This window comes from Homarus americanus, unplaced genomic scaffold, assembly GCF_018991925.1.
Source record: "Homarus americanus isolate GMGI-L3 unplaced genomic scaffold, GMGI_Hamer_2.0 scaffold39675, whole genome shotgun sequence".
In the NCBI taxonomy this organism is placed as follows: domain Eukaryota; kingdom Metazoa; phylum Arthropoda; class Malacostraca; order Decapoda; family Nephropidae; genus Homarus; species Homarus americanus.
In genome coordinates, this window is record NW_024736071.1 from 18,020,552 (window position 1) to 18,039,616 (window position 19,065).

Sequence of the window (19,065 nt, forward strand, 5' to 3'; positions counted from 1 at the left end):
CATAAAAGTTGTGAAAACATCATTTAAATGCTCTAATGTGACTTCAAAATAAAGAAAAATATAATATAAAACTGTAAAATAAGAAATCTGAAGAGTGGGAAGTGAATTCTATACGGTACTGAGTGGAAAAGCCCCACCCTCCACTCCTGGAACATCCTCTCACCGTGCAAGCTCTTTATAACTGCGTACAGCATGTAATTCCACCATATTTCCTATATCATTTAGGTTCATTTGATGCTGGGTTAATAGAACATTACAGTATCGTATAATAAATTTTCCCCTCCCTAAAATCCCACACTCGATCCCATATGAGTTACTGGGGTTTTGTTTACATAGGTGAACAGCTGCCCAGTCAGGTGTAACCCACAGGATGATAATGAAATGGGAAGAAGTTGCTTATGTAATATAGAACTACTTTCTGTACAATATCAATGTGTTACTGTATTTTTTGCTGTATAATGTATGATATTTAGTGTTTATTAGAGCAGTTTTGGAACAGTTTGTGTATTTTTGGGCCTCTGGAACATGACTAATTACTTCCATTTAAATTAATGAAACTATAATTCAAGATTTGATAAGTCATAATATCTTCTGGTACCTATCCCACAAATTATTGCAACTCTGTTGTATATTGTAGCATGTCTTGTTGCATTAGTAAGAAAACTGTTCCAGTCAGTAAAATTAATGAGTTATTTTCCTGTAATTAATACTGTACTATCATACCTCTTATAAAGGACAAAATATGTTCTAGAAGCTTGTCCGCTGAGTGAAACATCCGTTAAAAGAGGTCATTATAACATAATGCTTCTCGAGATGAGATCTTACATAAAAGAGAAATTATTTTAAATGACACGGTAAATGCCTTTAAATACTAGTACTATTATTTTCTTACAGAATAACTAAATAATGATTAAATGTGTCAAGATAGGTCCAAAGATCAGAAAACAGCTGAAGTTTCTTAGAAATACATACAGGAATCCCTCATTTAACGATGGTGATGTGTTCCTAAAAAACCTAACCTAAGCGAAATCATTGCTAAATGAAGGATGATATCCATGGAGAAGGCATGTTGACATTGTTACACATAATGAAACCATAAAAATTATGGAATAAGCATTACAATACACTAATGTGGCTTAGAAACGAAGAAAAAATAATAATATAAAAGTATAAAATAAGAAAAATTAGACTTTCCACTTCCGTCTCCATACAAAAAGTAAACATTAAGCAGCAAGCAAATGGCTCCAGCACAACAATAATAAAACAAAAATGGCTGTCACAATCAGTATAGGTAACAGTGCCTAACTTTGTACATTCAAATGAAGACTTTGATAACACCAGCAATAAATTAAACTAAATTTGCTAATACTCGCCAGTTAATTTTTTTGTAGCTTACAGTGTTGGTTTACCACCGCTTCATTGCTTCTACGATACACCTACTCCTCCTTCCTTCATGTCCATACTAATGACTTTCCTGGGTACCTTGGCTAGTTTACCAAAACACTCACTTGCAGGCTGTTTACCCCGACATAATGGGCAATAGATTTTCACAAAAACACACGAAGATAGCAAATATGAGGAGACCTACCACAATACAACCAACACAAATCTTGGCAGCTACTGTATATACCTGTAATTTGAGATGATCGTTGTTTATCCTAGATGATGCAAACTACAAAGATGGTGGCAGACTTTAATTTTGTTTGTTTTTTCACCAATATTTGATTGATTTTTTAAATGATACAATACCTGTACAGTGGGGTATGCTATAACGAACGGATCCTACTACGAATATTCCTATAACGAACGGTTTTACCTATAAAATTGAGAATGCTATCACGAACGAAACTCCTACAACGAACATTATTTTAAAAAAAAAATTTTTTTTTTTTTTTTTTTTTACTAATTTATTGTTTTTTTATTACAAGTATTAATGGCATTCTTTATTTCAGGGGTTTAGATGCATATGTATACACTTTTTTACAATTTTTACAATTTTATATATTTTTCAGTGTTAAGTGGTTGTATTTGGGGGCCTGGAACGGATTAATCCTATAACGAACGAATGCTATAACGAACAAGGTTCTAGAACCAATTAGATTCGTTATAGCATACCCCACTGTACTTACTTTTATACAGTTTTCATTGTATAGTACTCCAAAAATTCACTGCCATAAAACTCCTACATTAAGCAGGAAGTGTACAGAAAAAAATTTCTTACTAATAGACTGCACAACCTCTGAATGCTATAAGTATTTTTTTGTGAGTTAATCTTTAACTTTGAAATTAAATTATACAGGTATATTGCTGAACTTTTTTAATATCAAACTTGCAACAGGAGTTAAATTGTTTAATTTTATACTGTATATTAAAATACCTGTTCTCACTTAACTTACAACATTTGTTTCCATTAGGTGTTGTTACTCCTAATCTCAAGATTAAAAATGTCTACTTTAACCTTATGATTCCTAAGAACAAGGCAATAATGTGAAGGGTATTAGTTGACTACACATGGTCATGACACAAGTATACTTTGGTAACTCCTAATAGGAGTAATTAATTCACACACATACTCAATATGTGTCACATATACAGTGATAAAGTTTCAATCTAGTGTTTACCTTGAAATGTGGCCGTAGATCCTCAGTCTATGAACACAGTTGTCTGAAAATCCTGAGGATATCCGGAACAGTGTGCATCAGATGGTTAGTCTTTGAGCTACACTTATGAAATTGGCTCAGACATGAATTATGTATTCATGAGTCCAAATTCACATAATTTCTTCCATTCAAAAATCAGTCTTGGACAGCCAAATGGAAAACTTATAAGACACAATATTTACATTACATCTTTCACACAAAAATTATTCTGACAGCTAAATGTAGATAAAAGAAAAGAAACCAAAAGGCTACATTTAATCTGTCTTAAAACGGTTATCTTTACAAGAAAAAATTTAGTCCATTTGAATAAAAATAACAACCAGCCACTGCTGGAATATACTACAGCACATTGTACAATAAAATACAAGAAGAAAGGGAATCATTGTGAACACAGCTGACGAGTATCAATGGGTGTGTTCTGAAAATAAAGTATCCACCAGGAGCATGCAATTGCTGATTACAAATCACTGATGCCAAGAGCACTTTCTATTTGCAACACAAATAAGTGTGACCAAAAAGCCAGCACCTCTGATATCAATGATTAAGTTTGCAACTATCCTCCTAGTGGAGAGTGTAGTTATGAACACATCCAATATGCATCATGATCAGGGCACAAGTCGAGTCTTTAGTTTCCTTTTCTATCCTAATACAAATAGAAGGGAGGAACCTACAAAGATATAACCTGAGAGTAAAAACCACTGATCGTGTCGCATGTGAGGATAGCATCTTGTACTCCTCTCATAACGAAAAAAAGTTGACCCTTGACAACACCAGTAAACACTATGTTAAAGCATTACATTAACAAAGCATGTTACTACATAACTAGAAATGCTGATGCACATAATGTGCATTTTTTACTATCTCTCTGCATAAAAACTCTGGAGTAAATTCACATCTAAAATGTATAGTTAATTGCAAATACTCAACACTTGCTACTTTTCCTGAGGTAATGAAGGAGATAACATATGCATGATTAAACTACTTATGAGAAATAGGCATCAATGTGCATTAGATTGAAGATGCAACTTTGAAAATACCGAAATACTGTATTTAAATATGTGCCAAGAATGGAATGTTGCCACTTTGTAGATAAAACCTGTTGTATACAACAAGAAATTTCAATAGAAAATGTGTGCAGTATGGCTGACATACTTAAAACTCCACTAACCATACAAAAAACTGGAAAGAACTGGCAGACATACCAAATGTTTTATGAGGAGGGTGTCACATTACAAAGTCTTCCTTTGCAAGCATGAAAATGTCTTTCAGCTTGTGAAGTTAGCAAAAAGTCAAGAGAAAAGCAAGTTATAAGAACAACAGTATTGCCAAAGTACCCACACAAATGATGAACATATACTATTCATACTCAAGACAATGAGTATACTACTACTGTATTTACATTTACATAATAATAAGAACCCTGATATAACACTAGGTTGACAGTTGAGGTAGCAAACTGTCCTGTGAATTTATCACAAAACATTAGTATCTGGATACAAACAATTTGGTGAAGTGTTATATCAAGGAGCTTACTAAATACATCATACATTTCCAACACTCAATGATGCCTTGGCACAGTAGCTGCCACTAAGGTAATCTAACTGTCATTCCAAGTGGTTTCTCTACAGTTATTAGTCTGACAGCCGTGTCCACTTCAAGTAAACAAATAAATAATGCTGGAAAAAAAATATGAGCTAAATGGGACAATATTTCAGGCTCTATTAAATTTTTGTTTTTAACTTTAAACTTGTGTCTACTAAGAAACCACCTATATGTCAGAGGACGTTATTATATTGTTGGAGCCAACAAACAAATACTGTACTATGACGCTGATTGACTGTGTTTCCCAGGACCCTGGCATTAACCATGGGCGTGTTCATAAAAATTATTCTCAAATCAGATGGGAAGGCAGCACCTACATTGATAATGACTGATGTGAAGTCACCTGATTAAGAATTCATTTTTAAAAACATAGTGATATGGCTATGCTAAAAAGTTATTATACTGTAGTTCCTCATATTCTTGTCAAAACATTAAACTACGGTAACTAAATGCAGTCAAGTTCCACTACCAAATGATTTTGGAGCAACTCCTCTACTTAGTCTATGGAGACCCCCAAGAAAACAGCTCATGGTAGTGTTACACATTATCCTTTGAGTTTGCCACTGGCTAAAATACAGCAGACTTTCTCATACTGGTACACTTATGTACATTTCTTCTTGTTCATTCCTATAAATTTTTTGCTTATTTTAATCACTGTGAAATTGGGATCCATACATCCATACTTACATGAGCTTCTTACATTACTGATGCAGGTGAAGGCAAAACTTATGACCTTAAATATATAAAAGGCTTTTGAAGATTTTCTGTGTGTGGGCTTATTAACAAAGTGACTTCTGTATTTTCTAAATTCATGATGAACAATGCAAGAACTTTTCCCAAGTAACTGTATGATGGCTTCTACATACTGATTAACAGTTAATAAGCTGTTTCAGAATTACAAGTTTTTTTTAAGGATGCTAAAGATTGCAAATCTGGTATTATGACAATAACCCAAGACTTCTAAAAATGTATTTAACTCCATCAAGGCTTCTATTAAGTGAGGGTGGGAGGGTCCATTCCTGCACAGTTGATTGCCATAATTATACAGTACTCTTAATCAGTTGCCAAGTCACTGCATAACTATAAATTTAATGCAAGTTCCCACAGTCTAGCCACTATTGTACTTACTCAATAAATCAGATGTGAATACATCTGTTACAATAGCTGCACCTTTAACATGATACTGATTATTGTGTAAAGGAAAGCTGCAAAATGGAAAACAAATTGTAGGAGTAGCTGCTATATAGATCAAGATGTAATGCTTATCAGAGCTCACCTAGCTTTCTACAATACATAAGCAAAAAAAAATCACAAAATAAAATGGAAAATTTAATTTTTCATACAACAGAATATTATGCCACCTCTGTCAAACTCTCAGTGTGCATAGTAAACTAGCTTTTATCCATACTATCATTATGAAAATGTATATCATAGTGCAATGACTGCATCCACATTAAGAGTCCTCACCACAAGTCAGTTCTTAAATGATTGCACCACCAACTGTGCTGGTTTGGACCCAGTTTTAATTGTATTTAGTGGTTGCATCAGCTGCTTAATATAAACATATTCTACTTGTCTTCTATGACTGGCTAACTACATGTAGGGAGAGGATGACTAACGGACTGCCTGGCAAACTATCTTACCTACCCAAATTGGTTTCAGCCACAAAAAATCACAGAACTCTTCATACAGTAAAGTCGTATATAAGTTTTCTTTTTAAAAACCTTACAAAATCCTATCTACATTTCAATAAGAACACTAATATATTCTCACAAAAAGGCATTCAGTTCTACCATCAAAAGTACCATTGATGTATCTCCAAACTTGAGATGTATGGCCAAGATGAGCATTCATGCACCTCATATAAAAAAAGTTATGATCACAGACAGATTCTTTACACAATAATAAACGAATTACATTCAAAGCAACAGCTAAATATGACTATATTATCACAGGTAGGGAGGAAAAAAAAAATGATGCCTGGAGTAAGACATGATGACAGGACATGTATGATGTAACTGTATAAAATCCTAACTTGATTAAAGCAGTGATTTCAAACCTTATCATAATTATATCAGAAGGCTTAGTGTTATTTCACAAGTGCATACAACTCCATACACCATCTATGTAAAATTCCCATCACTTTCTTGATTATAAACACTTTTTCGGTATTACTGAGTTAGCATAAAATTGTTTTCTGTTTTTGTTTTCTTTGTTAAAAGTAGGGCAGTACATTACATTCAGTTCACTGTGTTTTCCCATTAGTAATTTTTATTGTACAGTATATAAATATCTGCTGCAATGACACTATCTGAACACACCACTCACTGAGAAATAAGCTGGGGATTCAGAATCTGAGTAAAGATCATACAGTAGAGGTAAGTTCCTTACCTTTTCTTTTTTCCTTGCTTTCTTTTCTCTCTTTGGCTTCTTTTCCATTTTCCTTACTCTTATCTTTTTGCTTATTGTCTTTGTTTCTCTCTTTACCCTCCTTTTCTGTTTTACTCCTATCTTTTGCATCTTTATTTCTCTCTTTTTTAGATTTTTTTCTTTTAGATGGTTTTGGAGATTTTCCTAAAAAGAGAGCTTCATGGAAGTCATCTGAGCTCAAATTAGACTCTTCAACATGCAACACTGAGCTAAGAGCACCGTCAGTTGGAGACTTGGGAAACTGGAATACTAACCGTCCTTTCTCAGGCTCTGATGCCGACCGTGAGACACGTAGTTCACCAAGGAGAAAAGGTGAGGTGGCTCTGGTAGCTTGGAGAGACAAGGACGATAGATGTAGGCATGTCCCACTTGGTCGTGCAGAGACTCTTGGTGAGAGACTCGCAGAACTAGGCACCACCAATGATGAAGACCGAGATCGACTATATATTGGTAAAGGCGAAGTGTCCAAACGGGCCTCAATACGAGACCTTGGCTCTGGTGTACAGCATAAGGGGAGTGTCAGGCTTGGTGACCGTGTTTCTCTGTGCTGGACCTTTGGGGAACGAGGCTCAGGTGATCGACAAATAGACACTCCACTGATATAAAGTGTTGGTGAATTGGGTATCCCTGTCTCAGATTCATATTCATTTGAACTCTGATTTTCAAGTTTAGAGGAATGAGATATTTGAATTCTAAGACCTTTCACATTTGATGGGGCACTACTACTCTGTTCTGTGGAATTACTTTCATCTTTATCTGTTCCTTCATCTACTATTAGCTGAAAAGAAGGCTCATGCTGAAATATTGGATCTAGGTTAATGCTAGCCCCACTCCCACCACACTGCTCATCCAATGGATTATCCAACTGACTCAATATACCACGCACTTCCATATCCATCATAGGGGAGTCCATATCTCCAATAATCTCTGATGCAGCTCCAGGATCAGTATTTTCAATATCTCCACTTTCGGATTCCATATCTATACTTTCCTGTTTAGGTTTTGACAATCTAAGCCTGGCTGTCTCTTCTGGATGGTCCTGATGAACATGATCAGAATCAATCATACATTCTGGTTCTTCAGAGTTCTTTAAGTCTCCCAAGGACTGCGATCTGCGTAGATCTCGTCTCAGGTCAGTGGACGGGCCAGAGATCAGGAGATGTCCATTTTCATGTAGGTCACCATATTCAAAATGCCCATCCTCTACTTCATTTGCCACTTTTGGAAAACACAAGAGATCCTTATCTGTTTTATTATCCCAGTCCTTGTCCACATTGAGATTCCTGAAGGAGGAATAAATATGATCTCTATTAAACAAATGAAACAAGATATAATTCACATTTTATTAACCACATAATGCACCTTAAGTCTAACCATTCCCTTAAAAAGGTAGTTACACTTAAAAGGTTCAGCCATACAAACAGAAACATAAAAATATATATACTGTACTGCATATAGAGCACACATACATAAATAAGTAATCTGACAAATGTGTAAATATTAAAATATATCAATGTACAGTACAGCACAGAAAATCAATATAAACTAAGACACATGCAAAAAAATATGCACAAACACAAAATTACCTGAGGAACCACCCAAATACATACAAAGATGCTAAAAAATTTAAAAGGGCAAAAAGGAAAAAAATTGAACTGTAGAGTATATGCATAAAATAATGATAAATTAGCCTCACATACTGTAAAATATTCTTTGATATACTCACCAACAGACTCAACCCAAATTGACACCTTGATGACATGCCAGTCATCATCATTATTGTGGTTAAGAGATAATTATTGAACAAAAGAGCATGTACAACTTGATCAGGAAATATTATATAGGTGCAATGAAAAAGGAAAATCTAAATGAACGTTTAACACAACCACCATTTGCAAAGACGCTGGCTGCTTAGCCTCAACATTCGCCATAGCAATGCAGCCCAGGTGGGATGCTGCCTCTGACTACCCCCTAGCAACAGAGCCCCCACACTCCACTCCCCTGCTCAGCTTGCTAATCCTTATGCACAAAGAAATGTTTATTCCCTTTATGTGCCTGACCTTGTGATAATTATTCTATTACTTTATTTTTTTTTCCACATTATGTATGTTGGATTATTGTACGTACAGTACATGTAAATGAATAATAATAATAATAATAGAAAAGTTACATATATCTACCCTAAATTACGAATTGAAAAACAACCATAACACTTCACAGCTCGGCGTGGTTGCGCAAGAGGGCTAAGGAGCTGTGGCTACAGTGACGAGTCTAACTTGGCAACAACACCCTCAGCAATGAAAAGATTATTTTTAAATCTTCATTTGTATCAGGTATTTTCAGATTTAAAGTGACATAATGTATATAGTGAGTTTTTTCTCTTCATGTAGCAACATAAAGAAAGAATCAAGGTGTATGGCAGGCAAGCCCAGGATAAAAGAGCTTACTGGTAAAGTTAGCCTACCACAAGTATGAACCAGTACCTATCAATCACTGTAAATGACCCAAGGAAATGCATGAATTTTAATCCCTCAAAAAAAAAAATAATAAAAAATAAAAAATGTGTGTATAGTTTCACTCTCTACTTTTGCATAAAAAATTTATCATAAAAACTTGAACTGTAATCGAGTACATACGGTAAGTGCTGAAGTTGTTGTGGTAAGCACCAACCATCTTCAGCAGTGACAGTAGAGGTGCGTGAGAGATAGAGAGCATTGGCAACACTGTGAGGGAGGGTGAAGACATTCAGCTGTTCGTGCTTGGAAACAAAGCACTGGGAATTTAATACAATGCAATAACTCATCTGGGGTTGAGTATGGGATTTTTTCTTGGTAAAATTGATTACAGTATTTTACAATGATGTTTATTAACCCGGCACCAAATGAACCTAAATAGTAAGATGTGAATTATGGTGAAATTGCACACTAGCATGTTAAAAGGGATGAGGGATGATGGAGGGGAGAGGAGTGGTCTTGCCAGTAACCCACTTCCCATTCTTCATTTTTCTTATTTTATAGTTTATTTTCTATAATTTATAAGTCACATTAGAGCATTGAAATGATATTTCCACAACTTTTATGTAACAATGACGTGTGCACAGCCTTCTGACAGCTAAGAAGTGCAAATGTGTTAGGATGATTTCTAGACTAGATATTTCACCACACACAATATACCCCTCCACTCTTATTTTTCTTATTGTATATCTTTATATTAGTGTACTATAGTATACAGTATTTTCTTTATTCATAAGGCACACTAGCACATTGAAATGATTTTCTGCAAATTCTGTAGTTACTTACACAAAACAATGGCATTAGCACTTAGTCGTGTGAAAGGTGGGTGAAGTATTTTGCCATGCTAGAAATTTAACACTTGTATGACACTTTTATCAGTTATTATGGTTACCTTTCCATTATATTAGATGCTTTTAACACTATTCATACATCATATGTGTTCACACACAGACATAGTATAAAACAGTAAATGATGCAGACGACGTATATGTGAAACAATTGACGTATAGTATAACAAAAAAAATTTCCTATACAGTATTTGTTAGCAACGTATATGTGAAATGATGTACTGTATATATCGATTCAACATATAGCGAGGACCCCCCCTGTACTGTAATGTACAGTAATAACAAACAAATGTGACTGGCTCATAGGGGTTGGCATACAACCATATTTTATAAATAGAATATAAATTTACAAATACAAGGTGTTAAACTTTGATGGGTAGAGTTTCATTATTGTACTTTTAATAGGTCTTGCCTTCTATCTATTGATTCTGGATGCTTGCAAGATATTTTCATGTAACATATGTCCACAAAGCAAGCACTACCACAAACAAACCAAGTTGATTTTTACATTGAAAGTGCTAGTAATGGGACCTTTAAAATAGTGCACCAACTGCTACCAGCAAGCACTGAATTGATTGATATTATTTTTTTTATTTTCCACAGCTACTTGATTTTAGATTACATGAATTAATAGTGATCCTCAATACACTGAAATGATTGTCTTATTCTTTTACATTCAATAAAATTAATTTTTTCTAAAATCTTGACTTACATGCTGCATGCTAATTGAAATGAGTGCTCTGCCCTTTTAAAATTTTAATTTTAAGTAAATTAAAACTAACAAACACAGTTAAATATGTTACAATCAAAACAAGAAAATGATGTGCATGCCAACCAAGAGGTCCAGTCAACAGCAAAAGTTTGTCCTGAGCCAGACTGCATGAATATGAGGCAGGTGATCTGGAAACACTGTATGGGAGAAGAGTTGACAGATATGCATTAAATGACTAGTTATTTAAGACTAATGATCAGATATTGCCTAAGAAGACATTTCTTGTATCTAACTTAATTAGTATCAATGTGTAAAATGTGGGAACTTAATGTTATTGAGAAATACCAGGTGTGTGACTTTGTTGCAAGATGATTCATAACTGGGGAACCAGATGGATATGAATACCCTGTATTCGTACTGCTGATGCCAACGATTATTTTTCATGGTCAATGAAACGTTCATTATAAAGTATTTCCATCACTAAATCTGAAGCGAAATCATTGCATAAAATGTCACAAATGTACATAATGAAAATACTGTATATGTCGACAGTGTTCGTTTCTCAGTATCATATTTGTCTCTATTTAACACCAATTTCTTCCATCCTGCCCTTCCTACCCACCTCTTTCCATTCTCTGCCTTGATTCACATTTTCTTCACCTGAAAAAAATCGTACAAAACCATGACCATAGCAAAAGGAGAAGAAAATGTACGAAAGGTGTTAATTAATATCCTTTCTAACTCCTTCACTACAAGAGGTCATTCCTAAGCTGAATAAAACCATCTGTCAGTAACCAGAATAACTGAAAATAGCCATTGTACTGTATTGGTGTTACGAAAGACATTATTGGTGACCATTCACTATCTATCACCCCTTTTAACCACATCTAACCAGAATACTTACATAACTAGTATATCCATTGTTCATATCAGTGTTCCAATTCCTCCCCCTCTCTTCCACCCTTCCCTCCCCATCCTGATTGTCTAATTTCTCTCCCACCTTCCTTTCGCCCCCCAGGAACCATGCAATAAAGGGATGTTGAGGTCTCGTTCTTGAGATGTACTATTCTTTAATGACCGTGACAGTCCGATAGATGTTAATTGTAAAAACTGAACTAAACAGCTATCCATGCATCTCTTCCCTCTTCACCGTCACCACCTTCCTCTACCTCACCATTCCTTTTTCCCTTTCCTAACAAACTGATTCTCATACACCATATATGAAGTACAGGTATTATCACAGAACCGTCTACCATCTGCTTATATTCGAACTGGGAGTCGTGGAAGCTGTGTTGTCCAAATGAGTGGTCGACATGCTTCAATGTGCATTTTTACTGCCCATTTTCATTATCCCAGGTGGCAGTTTGTAGTTCTTGAAATTAGTTAGGGTTATTGCAGGTGTACAGTAGGGTCGGGATATACACAGTATAGCGATTTTTTATTATGATTTTTTTTATATTGCGACTACCAAAATTATCTACATTTTCCAATATATAATGATAAATATATTTATTTCAAGAGGGAAATCGGGCAGGAAATATTTCAAATGTACCGCCATGGCAAACAAATGCGTTATTTGCTAACCAGAGGCACCACTGTAGCTGCTCACTCACGCATTCATGCTTTCCCGCACAGTCTTTCTGATTCAGCTCTTGAAAGCAAGCAATGCCGTAAATTTGCTATATCAGGTACAATGATAAGAATGAGGCAATGGAAATAAAGACACGTCTGCTTCAGCGAGAAGGAAAGCCAGCAAGTGATGTAAATTCACAGCAGGCCAAGGCTGGCTTCACAGCTTCATCAAGAGAGCTGAATTATGCTGCATGTCTCTGTCAGGAGAAGCTGCATCGGCCGACACAACTGCAGCGGAAAAAATGAAGATAGATTGGAAAAAAGTGGTTGAGGAAGGTGGCTATACTCCAGACCGAATCTGGAATTGTGATGAGACAGGAATAAACTGGAAAAAGATGCCAAAGAAGACATATTTAATGAAAGCAGAAGGATGCTGGCTGTGATTGAGCGGCGCGAGTGACGCGTCAGCAGCCGGCTCTGCTGCGGATTCCGACTTCTAAGGTGAGTGTAAATGGGTTGCTAGTGGCGTGAAAAGTGAAGTGAAGAGAATGAAAAGCTTAATTGAAAAGATTTAATACTGTAACTAATATTTTTGGTTTGTTCGTTTATGGTGTGGGACTGTCAAGTGAAGGTGGCAGTGTAGCGTCTACTGCCGAGTCTGGTGTTCCCGGGATGGCGCGTCACCTGCCGAGTCTGGTGTTCCTTTTTTTTTTTTTATGGGAATAGCCCACCCAGGCACAGGTATTTGACCCACAACGGGGCCTAGGGTGGTGTTCCCGAGTCTAGTGATCATTGTTGCTTTAGTTAGTAAGAAAATAAACTCGTTAAGTCAAGTTTAGTCACTTTTATTGGCCTCCAGAACCTAACCCTATTTTCCCCATTGATTATATGTAATTATATATCTCGATTTAGTATATGGTGAACATCCTTGGACTCTATCTCGTGATATATCCCGACCCTACTGTGGTAGACAATTTTTAATCTAAAAGATCTCTCTTACTGACATTAACTTTACCAACTTAGCGACAGTAAGTTAAGCAGACAACTTTGGGTGGTCCTAATTATGAGTTTCTCTTTCTATCCAATAAAGTCATTGTAGTTCCTCCCTCCTACAGATAATAAAGATAGTTGTAGGTTGTAGTTGTGAAATTTAATGATTTGGATTCAGAGACCATTGCATTGATTTTTGTGGTAATGTAGTTGGTATTGTGGTTATAGTACTGTAAGTTACAGAACTTCCACCCTGGAAAAACGCACTGTCAATATATAATTTAATTTTGTTTATATGTGACATATTATGTAATAATTTCTTGCAACTTCAAATTTAGGGCTGAAAATGCTTTGTAATGAATGTGTCATTAAGTACGAAAATACTTGTTGGTATCAACAGTATGAATAAATCATGTACATTATTTTCCTACATTTTACACATTGATGCTAATTAATATACAAGAAATGTATTCTTAGTCAATCTCCAAATATAAATCTTAAATAACTACCGGTAACCATTTAAAGCAAATCTGTCAATTCTGCCCCCATACAGTGTTACCGGATCACCTGCCTCATATCATTACAGGTTGGCTCAGGATGAACTTCTGCTGTTGACTGTACATGGACCCAGGGATCATGTGGTCACTTGCTGACTTCGGTCCAGATTCTCAGAAGGTTCACACAGTAAATATTCCTCATAACTAAAGATGAAAAAATGCACCAAACTGGTTTAACCGAGTAAAATCACAAAAATATGAAAATTAACATACCTTAAGCTGATCTCTTTGTTGGCTAATTTCTTTAGGAAGTAATCCACTGCAATTTCAGCACTTGTTGGCTGGTAGGAAGTTGCCCCTTCCGATACATCAGGGCACGGCCATGCAGAGGCTTCGTCCTGGCCTCCTGTCACCCTGCTACCACAGTATGATACCTCATACCCAAGAATGCTACTTGCTAGAGTTGCTCCTGGTCCACTAGCACCATCACTGCGCCCTATATATATATATATATATATATATATATATATATATATATATATATATATATATATATATATATATATATATATATATATATATATATATATATATATGTGTGTGTGTGTGTGTGTGTGTGTAATTTTTTTTTTTGCAACAAGAAAATTTACTGGTACAGTATTACTAAAAAATAAAAAAAGAGGTGTCAGGAGTTCTGAAAGGGTGGTACTAAAAGGTGTGGTGGTGCTGAGCGATGAAATATGGAATTGTGTGATAGCATATAAATGAGTCAATCCCAGAATATTATGGTTCAAATTAGGTAAAAGCACAGTGGGAAAGATGGGTTAGTGCAAGTACACATGCACTAGGCATTGAGATGAGAGGAGAAGCATCAATGTGAGACAGAGTGATAGCAGAGGTACTTTTGGACATGCTAATTAATGATCTGAGTTCAAAAACTATAAATTCGAGCTAATGCGTAGTTTTTGACACCTGGAAATAATTTTCCCCATTATAGATAGTTTCATTACGTGATTAATTTGTCTATTGTCGGTTGTCATTTTTTTCTACTTAAAATCAAGCTTTAGTCACTTAAACCCATTACTTTCCAATTTGAAAAAAATATTAGTGATAAGGAAATGGGGGAATATGAAGTGCCAAGAATGAATAAACATGGCATGAGTGAGATAGAAATGCTTGCTGAGAGAGGCTTATTTATGGAAGGTATTTGGTTCAAAATGAGAGATTCCTAAATTATATGGAGGCAAAACAATGGAGAAGATGAAGGATTGTTAAAGAGTATGTGTTCTATGGTGCTGGTGGACAGAGGACTGAAATATAAGTTTCCAAATTTGGATGCACTAAGAGAAGCTGATTAAAGAGTGTCAGATCATTATTTGGTAAAAGTGAGATTAACAAATAATGGTAAGTTCTGGGTGAGAGACTGTAAGCAAAATAAGGTTGTTATAAAAATTGGCAAGCTGAGGATAAGGAATGTGGCTGAAGAGCTTAAAAAATGACTGAAATAAAGTGGTCACTTGAAAATGGAGTTGAAAGGGAAGAGCGCAAAGAATTAGAACAGTTCAAAAGTACATTCCCCGAAACTGCAGTTAAGCAGTGTAATATGACAACAGGAATGAATAATAAGGGGCAATGGTGAGATAAGATGTTGGTAGTGTGAGTTAACAAGAAGAGAGCATATGAGTAACCTTTTGTATTGATTGTCTGTCTGTCTGTCTGTCTGTCAGGATGAATTGTTGATTTTGGGTCCCTCTTGAGCAGTTGTGGACTGGGATACTCTAGGGTAGTTCACATTCATCATCATCATCATCATTTTATGGCCATTTTCTATGCTTGCTTGAGATAGCTGTGATTCCCTTGCAGCTTCTCTAGTCAAGTTTGTATCTCTGAGGTCATTTCTTACAACCTCTCCCCATGTCATTCTTGGCCTATTCCAAGCTCTCTTCCATTCCAGATTTCAAACTCATGCAGCTCTCGACTTTGTTAGTCTACTGCTTCTTTATCTCCACATACCCAAACCATCTCAGCCTACCTCTAAGCATAACCTCGCCAATACCTAACCATCCTCTTAGCTTTGAAGTTTCCTATCTTGTAATGTTACATTACACAACCATCTCACCATTCTCATTTCAGCTCACTCAAGCCTATGTATGTCATTCTCTTTAACTGCCCATGTTTCACCACCATTCAACATTAAACTTCTCACACCGGTTACATGCATCTTTCTTTTCATTTGAAGAGAAGGTTCTCTTCATGTCAAAATGGGCAACAGCTCTCAGAAATTCTAACTCTTGCAACTGAATTAGCCTCACCACCATCTCCAGTACTAATCATATCACCCAGGTATCAGGACTCATTGACATTCCAGGGATATATCCCTAATGTTCAGTTTTCCAGGGTTATTTAGCCACATGATTATCTGCAAATTTAGCAAACTTCAAGTCTGCAACATCCAGTAGTCAAAAGCATATTGCTCAGTAAATCAGGAGTATACAGTAAATCCTCGAAGATCCGGACCTGGTAAATCCGGATTTCGGAAGATTTGGACAAAAAATTTGGGGATTCTGGGCTAAGAAGCCTCCCGAAGAAGCATTCCCAAAACAGGATGAAGGTAGTTTTAGGCCTAAAGCTTTTATCTTATAAAATGTCACAAACTAAACTTAGCAGAATATAACTTGCATTTCTGGAATCCTTGCAGATAGCAAATAATTTGAGTATAGACATCACATAGTTTGCACAAGAGATAAAATTTTTTGTCCTTTAATGTAGCATATTTTAGTACAAAGTGAGTACAGTAATGTTGCTCAAAATTATGGCTTTTTCACGGGAAAAAGTCTGTATAACTAACCCCAGTGGTCAGGATAATATGTACTGTATTTTTGGTGTTTTTTATATCATTATTTATCTTTTTTATACATTTAGTACATTCGCCGGAAGATTCGGACAAATGGCTTTTTTGGACAGGTGGTCCCCCTTTTAGTCCGGATCTTCAAGGGTTCACTGTATGTTAACTTCTAGGAAGGATTTTCAATGCTTAGGGCCCTAATGGAACACTACAGATGCATCCATTTGTTCTCCACCTGAGAAAGTTTATGAGTTTCACACAAAGGTAGATTATCTGTTATCAAAGAGAGGGAAACAGTGCTAAAGGGTTCTAGAAGAGTTAGCCTTTACAGTTCCAGTGATTGAGTTATGTAGCATTTACAGAAATTTACTTATTTCGAGACTGACTCGGACCCTAAAAACAAGGTTCAGAGCAGCAAGAAATTCGGCTCAGGAGTTCATTAAAATATAATTTTATTACAACGGCGTCCAGCCCACTGGTGGTGAGTGGTCAGTTACTTGTTCAACTCTCGTCAAGTTGCCATATACCGCTGTCTGAACAACTCATACTGAAAACAATGACATAACTTCCGAGGTTGATTGTATGGTTAGATTAATTAGTACAGAACTAATCAGTCTTCAGAATTTTAAGTTTTGTTTCAAGTTTTGGGGGTAGAGCTTCTCGGTGTCTTAAGAGTTGATCATCATACTTTATCTGCTGCCACCAACTGACCGGCACAAGAGGTATGTGAACTCAATTTTATAAGAGACTTTGGGTCATAACGTAGATAGAGGTTACCCTGATCCCCAGAAAGATACTGGGTATGAATGGCAACAGGGAAGGTTGCAAGATTAGTTTTTGTGCCCTCCTTAGTGTTTAGCAAAGTTAACACACCTACTGTCTATCACATTAAAACTTGGAGGTTCTTTTCATGTTCTATAGCTGGCTTCAGTTACCTGAGACAGGCATCAGGTTATACACAAAGGATTTATTTTAACATTCCAATTCATAACCAAGCCATAACCACAGGACTCAGATCCTTACCTCCTCCCTGTAGATCACAATGAAATTGCTTTAAAATGAGGGATGTGGTATTACTGATGCAGATATAACTAATCAGTGGATTAATACGAGTTTGTACTGGCTACACTTTCCAGGAGAATGGTCGGGATATTGCATGAGCTGTCTGGTCCAGGCTCAGTAATAAAATAGGATTTCAGGATTAATCATTCACTTACAGTAATGAGTCTCTTCTTAAGACATATTACAATAAATGCTCTTGAACATCAGCAATAGTTGTAACAAAATATATAATACCTTTAAACATTGTCATCAACAGTGGTAATGAAATATAAATAACCTTAAACAATGCCTGCATACAGGCAGCACATTCAGGTATAACTGTTCTTTAATAATATCTACAATATCCACAACTTAACATAATCACCAGTACTGGCTCATACCCTGAATACTCCTGGGATCCCCAGTTCCATCCCATCCTTGTTCTCTGGAATGCTCCTGCAGCCACGACAGTCTTCTCCTGGCCTCGTCTTCAATCATTTGGAGCCGAGACATTTCAAGGGCAATAAGAAGTTCCATACTGGAATCGCATCCTTCCCAAGATGAAGTCTCTCCATCACCTGTTAAAATTATTAAATTAATATTACAGAGTCTTAAGATAATAAATATAGCATGCCTAATGTATACTGTACACTCAGGTACAGTTCGAAATTTTATGATAAATTCTTTATGCAAAAAGTAGGTCGAACTATATACGCATAGTATTTTGGAGAGGTTAAAATTCATGCATCTCCGTGGGCTATTTACAGTGAATGCTAGCTACCCAGTACATGTTGGCAGTAGGTTAATATTACGAGTAAGCTATTTTATCGTGGGCTTACCTATTATACCCCCTAGATTCTTTTCTTATGATGCTAGATGAAGAGCAGAATGTACTTTTCTTCTCTCTCTCTCTCTCTCTCTCTTTTTTAATATATTACATGCACACAACCTCATACAGTATACAGAATGTGCAACAAAAAATTATCATAAGGCCAAAAACATAAAATGGAATAAACTTTCTTTGTAAGTTAAGGGTTCACACTGAGCTGGGAAGGGCGAGTGAGGGATCTCGGCTGTTCTAAGCTGTCTAAGATGTGTAATGAAACAAATGACAAATTTTGTCATCCAGCAGCCAAATGGCAATACTGTACAGTATTTTCTTTTGTTTTATTTTATTCCTCACATTTACTGGTATATATTATTTTATCTTATTCCTCATAGGAGTTGGTAACTGGTGGGAATTCAGTTTCAGAGTTAGTATCACTGTTCACAGTGTCAGCTGTTGTGGTAGTGGTTACAGCCAAGACACGTTGGTGTTGTCTTGCTACAAATTATGTCTAGGATTATACCTAGTA

General features: G+C 35.9%; 1 protein-coding gene across 7 annotated transcripts in view; it reads right to left on the reverse strand.

Moving 5' to 3' along the window:
* Positions 1-5,578: 5,578 nt before the first annotated feature.
* LOC121871852 (ankyrin repeat and IBR domain-containing protein 1-like) overlaps positions 5,579-19,065 on the reverse strand; it is a 52,078-nt gene continuing 38,591 nt past the window's right edge. For 5 of the 7 annotated variants that reach the window (XM_042374406.1, XM_042374402.1, XM_042374403.1 and 2 more), the window contains 4 exons: positions 18,112-18,288; positions 14,098-14,320; positions 9,329-9,415; positions 5,579-7,975 (listed from right to left, as the gene is read on the reverse strand). In XM_042374406.1, the coding sequence (XP_042230340.1) occupies positions 6,628-7,975; positions 9,329-9,415; positions 14,098-14,320; positions 18,112-18,288 (1,835 nt within the window). In that variant the 3' untranslated portion in view covers positions 5,579-6,627. Of the gene's footprint in view, positions 7,976-9,328; positions 9,466-14,097; positions 14,321-18,111; positions 18,289-19,065 lie in introns of all 7 variants that reach the window. The other 2 variants (XR_006089970.1, XM_042374407.1) reach the window with 2 other exon arrangements.